The sequence below is a fragment of the Zeus faber genome (genome assembly GCF_960531495.2).
Source record: "Zeus faber genome assembly, chromosome: 19".
NCBI lineage: Eukaryota > Metazoa > Chordata > Actinopteri > Zeiformes > Zeidae > Zeus > Zeus faber.
In genome coordinates this window covers 21,674,693-21,683,540 of record NC_137206.1, presented here as the reverse complement: position 1 = coordinate 21,683,540, position 8,848 = coordinate 21,674,693, and the positions used below count along the sequence as shown (strand labels likewise).

The 8,848-nt window shown below is 44.6% G+C and overlaps 1 protein-coding gene across 1 annotated transcript in view; it reads left to right on the top strand.

Annotated features, from left to right (window-relative positions):
- Positions 1-8,500, top strand: part of hhla2b.1 (HERV-H LTR-associating 2b, tandem duplicate 1) — a 9,874-nt gene extending 1,374 nt beyond the window's left edge. The window contains exons 2-8 of the mRNA XM_080020361.1: positions 80-307; positions 3,714-4,085; positions 4,393-4,677; positions 6,645-6,968; positions 7,067-7,180; positions 7,326-7,385; positions 7,667-8,500. Coding sequence (XP_079876487.1) covers positions 238-307; positions 3,714-4,085; positions 4,393-4,677; positions 6,645-6,968; positions 7,067-7,180; positions 7,326-7,385; positions 7,667-7,746 — 1,305 coding nt within the window. The 5' untranslated portion in view covers positions 80-237 and the 3' untranslated portion in view covers positions 7,747-8,500. The remainder of the gene's footprint in view (positions 1-79; positions 308-3,713; positions 4,086-4,392; positions 4,678-6,644; positions 6,969-7,066; positions 7,181-7,325; positions 7,386-7,666) is intronic.
- Positions 8,501-8,848: the final 348 nt, after the last annotated feature.

Sequence of the window (8,848 nt, the reverse complement as noted above, 5' to 3'; positions counted from 1 at the left end):
TCTCTCTCTCTCTCTCTCTCTCTCTCTCTCTCTCTCTCTCTCTCTCTCTCTCCCTTCTCCTCTCTCTCTGTAATCCCAGTCCTCCACCCAGACCACCCAGGTCCACGCCCTCGCTTTCGGGGGGCAGGCGGGCAAAGCGAGCCAACACGCTGGACGGAGACATGGACTGATCCCGCTGCGTGAGCGGGTGTTTTTTTTTTGTTTTTTTTTGTCAGCGAGCACGCCAGGGAGGAAGCCATGTCACCGATACACACCTGGGTCTGTTTGCTGCTCTGGATCGGCTCGGCCACGCAGGACAAACCTCCAGGTGAGACACACAGTGGGGCCCATTGTGCTGCCGGGATCGACCGAATGAACAAAGCTTGTATGGGCTCATTCAGTCCCCAAAAAACATCTATCATATAAAATAGAGCAAAAAAATAAATAAATAAGAGCAAAATATTGATAGAATAAAAGACAAACTTTTTTTTCAACGTCAAATCCCTATTACCCAACATTCTTGTCCAGATAATGCCTGTTTAAAAAGACGAAATATGTACTGTACTTGTACTGGAGCATGGTACTTCCTCATTCCATTAATTCTATAGGTCTGAATAATCTAGTCAGAAAATGTATTTAAACTGTGGACAACCGCCTAATGTCCATAAAGAGACAAACACGCCTTTGTCTGTCTATTTTCAGCGGCGTTTCAAGTCAAAGTTCCTCGTTCCATTTTAGGTTTAAATGCTGTTTATTAGGGGGGTGGGAAGGCAACCGAAAAGGTTTTATGTGTGGTAAAAAAAAACAATTCGAATTGATTTTGAAAACCGTCACGACATGAATTTCTTAATAAAGGTTCCCTTCTCAGGAAAATTCCTACAAAAACAAACACAGAAGTGTGAAATAAACCGCAAGTGACTCATTTCCTGATTACCACAATTTTTTGTCTTAACGGCTGGGTATCACTTCAATTTAGTGGAGTTTTCATCAATATTTTCAAATCTACAGTATTTTGTCCAATGAATGGGTTTCAAGTTAGAATCAATAATCGAATGTTGGCAATGAAGAATGAGCTCTTAATTGCTCTGTTAGATTTAAGCATCAAAAAACTTTTTTTTAATTAATTTTGGAATATGTCACAGTTCCGTGCTGCAGTGCTGCATTTACTAATACAATACCATCCAGGAGGGATAAATACACAACAGAGTTCTATTCCAAGCCAGATCAATTTAGAAAGAAAACCTTAAATTGTCCCCCTTCCCGAGTTCATTATTTAGCTGGAATGACTTTGCAGGTTCATATTCATTTTGTACGCCTGCAGATGATTCGGGTGAATTTTGTTTTTTGGAAAGTAATAATCGGAGCGATCGCCGGGCCGCACGGCGCTCACATGTTAAACCCGACCCAGCGCGAGGCCTCCCTTCGTAGGCTTCATCACCGAGGCTGTAAAAAAATTTCCTTTGCGTTGTCTGACTCACGGCTTTGACTGCCAGGGTTTTCGAAAGAAGCAGATGTTTGCCTGTCGGAAGGGCTGTGCAGATTAGTCGGCAGACCTGCCAATCAGATTGATACGGAGCATCGAGTCTACGGGGTCATTTTGGGGCGGGGAGAGGGATGTTGTCAATCCCTGCCGCCTCCGAGTAACTGCAACCGGCACTTACGCCCAAGTACGCCTACATGTATAGGCGTGCGGTTCACGGTAGTTTGCGCTCATACACAAACATGTGAACACACACACACACACACACACACACACACACACACACACACACACACACACACACACACAGACACACACAAATAATAAACAAAACCTGATAGACATGCTAATAAAAACATGACAAAACAAACATCCATGAAGAACTAAAGCAAACTTTTCTCGCCGTAGTTGTTGTTAGATATTTTCCGTAATGAATAACAGAACATGAACATGACCTTCCCCCCCTCCCCTCCCAATAATTATTGTATTATTATTATAAGAGCCAGCCAGTATCGGTTTCCACTCAAAAGCGGGGTCATGTGGGAGGTTCGGCACGACAAGAGGGGTTTCATGTATTGTCCGGTGTTTGGATGTGGCATGTCCAGTGTAGGCTTATAACAAACACTGATCACACAAAATATAACAATAACAGAACTTCTGATCACTTTTTTTAACAAAACAAAAGGACACAAAGGGCTCCATGTGCCACAACCATGTGGGACATGGAGGAGACCCAAGAATCGGACAGTGACATAAACAAACACGATCCATCTGGGTGGTGGAGGCTGGAGGACCTCAGGGGTCGGGTTGTGTGTGTGTGTGTGTGTGTGTGTGTGTGTGTGTGTGTGTGTGTGTGTGCTGATGGATTTGTTGACGGCCAATATGTGTTTTTAAGGGCAAGCATTGACCCTTATTTGAACTGTTCAAGCTGAAGCGGTGACACGGGGTGAGGTGAGACAGGGGAGAGGTGAGAAGGTTTGACGTGAGACAGGGTGAGGTGAGACAGGTGTGAAGTAAGACGGAATGAGGTGAGACAGGGGTGAGTTGAGACAGTTGTGAGGTGAAACAGGGGAGAGGTGAGAGGGTTTGAGATTGTGAGAGAATTGTGGGGTGAGACGGGCGTGTGGTGAGACAGGCGTGAGGTGAGACAGGTGTGGGGTGAGACAGGGGTGAGGCATTACAAGGGTTTGCGATGACACGGTGTTGTGCACGTGTTGGGAGGGACACACACACACACACTAACACACCCACACGCACACACACACACACACACACACATACACACACACACACACACACACACACACACACACACACACACACACACACACACACACACACACAACCTGTGAAGCTAAATAGAAAGAGTTTCATGGTAAAACACTGATAACGTGTCATTGCTTGGATATCCTGTGCATCCATCCCAATGCTCGGCTCCATCGGGTTGCCATGCAGACAGGTTTACGCAGGTCCACAGTGTGCCCCCGCTGCAGTGCGTTGCAACTTTAATGAAATCATTTATATGATGTTTGACATGGCTCAAATTTAAAATTTGTCCTTTAGTCGACAACAAACTGTCGGTTCGTCTCTTGGAACTTCAGCGTCTTTTCCCCTGTGTTGAGGAAGCCCCGTCTGCCTCAGATAAGATAAGACTTATCTCTCTGGTATGTATCTGACAGTATGTTGAGAGGCACAAACCCAGAGTTCAAAGAAGGTCTTGCTGTCAAATGAATGTCCGTGTACAGTAAATCACACCCGTGCCGCGCCCGCAGGTACGGCTCCTCCATTAGGGGCCATGTAATAACAGTGCTCGCCGTGCACTGCGTTGTTTTTACGAGATGTGTATACCATAAGCTATAGCTGGGGGGGGGGTCGCAAATGACAGGCCCGGGGGCCACATCGGGGGCCGCAAGACAATATAATGTGGTTCATTATGTGTTTAAAGCATATTGTTTCATCTGGCCAGCAAGATAATTAAAACCATGGTTCAGAACATAAGAAAATAAACTCGAATATAATGTCTTAATTTATATTATCAGGAAATGAAAAATAAAAATTCACTTGATGTTAAAACTGACCAGTGGGCCTTCAAAGTGATGTTTTGTCGTCACCTGGTGGACATTTTATGAAATACTTAAAGAAATAAATGTAACTCCCAATTTCCACCTAATCTATCCATCTTTCTATCTTTCTATCTTTCTATCTATCTATCTATCTATCTATCTATCTATCTATCTATCTATCTATGTTCCAGACACCCATGTGACGTGCATCTTTTCGGAGCAGTGCGTGTTACCATGTGCGTTTCAGCCTGGAGGAGACGAGCAGCAGGTCCATTGGTACCGACAGGACGTGCTGGTGTTCCGCTTCCAGTCCGGGGACAGCGGGGAGGAAGAGGAGGAGGACGAGGAGAAGGAGAGTGAGGAGAAGAGGGATGAGGAGGAGGACCAGGAGGCCCACGAGCAGCAGCTACTGGGCCGGGCCAGCCTCTCGCCTCTCCTGGTTGCCAGTGGCAACGCCACGCTGACCCTCAGGGACTGCGGGCCCAGGGACAGGGGCCGGTACCGGTGCCACGTGCGCACCTCGGCCGGCGTGCAGGAGGCTCACGTCATTGTCAAGGTGGAAGGTGAGCAGGGGCATGGTCACTGGGGGCAAACAACCTCTGACACTAATATTTCCCTCATCAACACCACTGGTAAAATGTCACGTCAGTAAACTCCGCTACACAATGACCTTACAAAATATGTTTGAGTAATATGCCTGCATACTGTGTTTGCGTAGAGTGTAAACTGCCATCTAATGTTATCAACATTTGAAGGATAAGACCCAGCAATGGGGCCATTGCCAAAGACGGCCGTTGACCTTCTAGCACACCGTGTTTGTGCAAAGCAAAGCATTTTGATATGTGTCTGTGCATTGCTGTCAATCCACAGCTCCCATTCAATCCGTGAAACTGGAGCTGTCCAGACTGAGCGGCTACGAGGAGGTGAAGTGCACGATCCGCCAGGTCTACCCTGCGCCGCACGTGACCTGGGCGACGGAGCCGCCCTCCTCGCACATGCTCAGACCGATCACGCGCAAACTGGCCGACCGGCAGGGGCTGTACACGATAGAAAGCCGCCTGAGGAGAGTGAAGAGCCACCCGGAGCTCACCTACATCTGCAAGGTCTCCTCCTCCTACGGGACGCAGGGCTGGACCGCCTCACTGAGAGAGAGAGGTTAGCACACGTACTCCAGCCACATTCTGAGGAAAAGTTCGGAGTCAATAAAGACTTGATTTAAGTGCATGAACACAAGAGAGGTTGAGTCTCTCATGTGTGGATTGCGAGCCCAGAAAGAAGGGCAGGGCAGACATAATATACGGTGAGAAAGGGTTTCTCGCAAAGTCAAGGCTAAAGGCAAGATATAACAAATAACTTGAAAAGTTGGAAAGGTCACTTGAGGATAACCGGAGGCTCACTGTGCGTACCTAGATCCTGAGATCACTGGAGAACCCGCAGCTCCCTGGGATTGCCCCAACGTGACATAGGAAGGGGCTGCAAATGTGAAATGCTTGTTGAATCGCAGGTTTTCTGAAACAGACAGCTCACAAAAAAATGCCTGGGTTGTTTTATTTCACAGTTTGTATGTTAGTAGTCCCATCAGAGACCCAAATGTATGTGCACAAACACTGAAAGGGGACGTATTATGAAAAACTCACCCTTTTCATTATACAGTACGTCCCCTTTAAGAGCATACCATGCATACTTTGTCAAGAAACCATTTACGTTTTGTTTAACTTTGGTGTTACTGTATTTCGGAACATCCACTAACAACAGGTTTGTTTAAAAGACCATTTATACAGAAGATTCAATCTTGTTGTTAAATTCTGAAATGTGAACCTACTTTGGAAACATGGTGGCACAGCAGATTGGCAACAAAATAAACTGACAAAACTTAAGACTTGAGATTTGGACATGAAACTTGATGGCATCATAAGTGTTTTGAAATGGGATCCTGGATCCAGTCCAAACCTCCACCTTGGAACCACACCCAATTATTAATTCAATCAAACATTAAAAATAAAATTAGATAAGATCACACTGTAATGATCCATGGGCGGGTTCAATGAAGCCATTGGACTTTTATGAGTCATTGGGAGGATTCAGAGGTGATTATTATGAGCAGCAGTGCTGCAGAATCCCATTTGGCTGATGCAGTAGTGAGTGAAATATTTGCCATGTTGTACCTGCAACCCTGCCATTGCAATGGGATGCCAAGTGTAGATTCCAGGACCATTCATTAATAATCTAAATGGAATAATCATGGAATCATATATTTTTAATACATTTTTGGAAATGTCTCATCTAGTAGGTTAACATACAGTATGTAAGTCTGAGACATTTCAGTGGAACCTAAACTGAGCTATTGACCTTTGAATTTCGACCAGAAGCCCTATATCTCAGTAATTAAAAGAGGTACAAAAATAAGGTCAACTTTTTTGAACAGCTCTGGACATGTACTTTTAGATAGTGTCAATAGGGGGCGCAACTTAAAATAGCCTAACATATAATTCGGGGCTTTGCAAATTATATATGTTAATTCTGGCAACACAGGTATATTCCCCGACCAAATTAACCCCTCGCAACTTACGCATGTTGTTTTTCCACCCATACCTTCTCTTTATTGCAATATAACTATGGCTGCCGTACCAAAACTGTTGCCAAGGTATTCATCCATCTGCACTAACCGGATATCTTAACTTTAACTGTTTCCCCTGTTTCAACAAAATTTGTTGAAACCCATAAGTCATCAGAATAAACCCCATATCCCAGGCTGGGTAACCGCAATCGGTTCTTATTTGATACTTCTGTGAAATGACCAAATTCAATGACCCAATTCACAAGGAATCTGTGACAAAATAAATCTAGGGTTCCGAATGAATGGTTCTCCAGCTTTGAGCCAAGTACCACCTCTGATCACATGCATCCCTAAAAGACAATCTCTTACAGCACTGGAATATAGATTTATGTGACATCATCAACAAAAATTAAAACGGAAGCAAATGCCAGTCACACACGCATACATTTGGTGTACGACCTGGGGGCGCTATGTGTACCAGTTTGAGAACCGGATAAGAACAATCGAAAAAAGTCGTCCAAGTTCGTCCAACCCTAACCTCCTCTCCTTCCGCTCTTACCGGCAGAGATCAGTGGACGGGAGGGGCGGGACATCAGCATACCTTGCCACGCCCCTTCCTACCTGTCCGGCCACGCCCTCTCCTGGATCTTCACCAACGGCAGGGACTACACGCACATCCTCACCTACGACAGCCAATCGCAGGACGTCGCCACGTCGCCGTCCTGGGAGGAGCACACGGAGCTAGAGCCCTTCAGGGTTGCGTTCGGGGATGGATCCCTGCGACTGATGGACCCCGACCGCTCAGAGCACACGGGCATCTACACCTGCGAGTTCTCCGCGCCGTACAAAACACACACCGAAGAAACCGAGGTCACCATTTTAGCTGCTGGTAAGATGGTACACATGTGCAGGTGTACACGCCCACACATGAATAAATAAATATGCTGTTTCTGGAATATCAAGCACATTGCCTGTGTTTAACCCCAGTGGCAGGTGAGCCGCTTCACTCCCTGGAACCGTCCTATTGGTGGGTCGTTGCCTTGGTGGTCGCAGTGCTAGTTCTGGCGCTCGTGGGCATATTGGCCTATCTGATGGCAAAAGGTAAAAGAGCGATATTTTTTTTTTTTGCTTTTAAATGAAGATATTCATTTTAAAACAAATGGAGTGGTATGATATGTTTTGTTATTCATTAATTGATTCAAAAAGGTGTTTACCTGCATGTTTGTCTCCCTTTTCCTGCACCCAGGTCGTTACTCTAGGACCAGAAAGAGGCCAGAGGAGACCACTGAACTGGGATTAGTGAAAGGTGAGAATAAACCACAGCGAGGATCGGTTACCCTGACTCGGATTAAGTGGGGAACGGAAAGGGAATGAAAGAAGGAACAAAGGAAGGAAATCCTTTCCATTGTGGAGCCACCAGATAGCCATAGATAGCAAAAACAGCAGAGAACATGATCAGGAAGCATAATAAAGTACAGAGTACAGTAAACTGCCGAAAACATAATAGGCGTACTACTTAATACATAACCATTGTTCTGTGAGGCTTTGGCCTTGAAAACTCTTAACACCATTTCTCTCCCTCTCCAGATGCCACGGGAGAAAGTTGCCCGAGCGAAGACAATCCGTTGACGGTGGAGGACACCAATGGGAAAACAATTTCAACTTGAACACAAACCAAAACAAGAGCATCACAGGACACAGTGATGTGTAATGTTACCAGCGATTTAAAGGGGATGTTCAGAGACTCTGACATTCTCAACCCCAGCAGGTTCCTTGGGGGACCCCTTGATACGCTCCTTCATTTTAAAGAACAGCTTAGAAAACATCTTAAAGGGGGAACACTCGGCTGTGTGTCGGGTACCTGTTAACGTTTATAATGAACCCCGGAATGTTTGACGCCCCGAGGCATCCAAACCTGTGAGGACCTGTGAGGGGTAGACAACTGAAAAGCTGCACTCATACTGTATGGGGAGAGAATCTGAGCAACAAATCCTTCGATTTTGAAGACATCTACGGGATGGTTGTTTTTTGTTTTGTTTTGTTTTTTGTGCAATGATCGTTGTTACAAAATCTCACTTATGAACACCATCTGTGTCTTGTGATCTTGCTGCCTGTGATCGAGGAACGTCCTTCTAAGTCATCCGGGCTTCAAGGAATTCGGGGGAAATTAAACTAGATCTGATATGAATGTGATGGAAACTTTTTTTTTTTAACACTTAATTGTTGTTGTTGATATATTATAAGTGCCTTTTAGGAGTCATTTAGGAAAATCATTTGTTACAAGTTGAAGCTCTTTCTCTCAAAAACGTCAAAATTCTGTCATAATATGTTATCTATATATGCATAATGTAACACGTTCAAATTTTTACTTCACAGATGTATTTTCATGTTTTATGTTGTTGAAGAATAAAATTATTTAAAATAAAAAGTCCCTGTCTTGGTAAACTTGACTTGATTGATTTGATATTGAGATTGACTTGCCACGGCTGATATAATTTAAATTAAAAAAAAAAACCCCATAGCCCACAAATGAAAATTTAAACAAACAGAAAACATGGCAAATGCAAAACAAGTTTTAAAATACAGCTTGAAATGAAATATTTCCTTCTTTTATATCCACCCCAGCATGCAAATTATGCCAAATCCTCCTCTCTGCACACTGAGTGAATAAGGACATTTATTAAAGGGGGAAAGCAGTTTGTTTGATGGAACTATCATGCTTGGAATCTACCCCCTAATCCACTAAATCCAGATTCCCTCATCTCACTT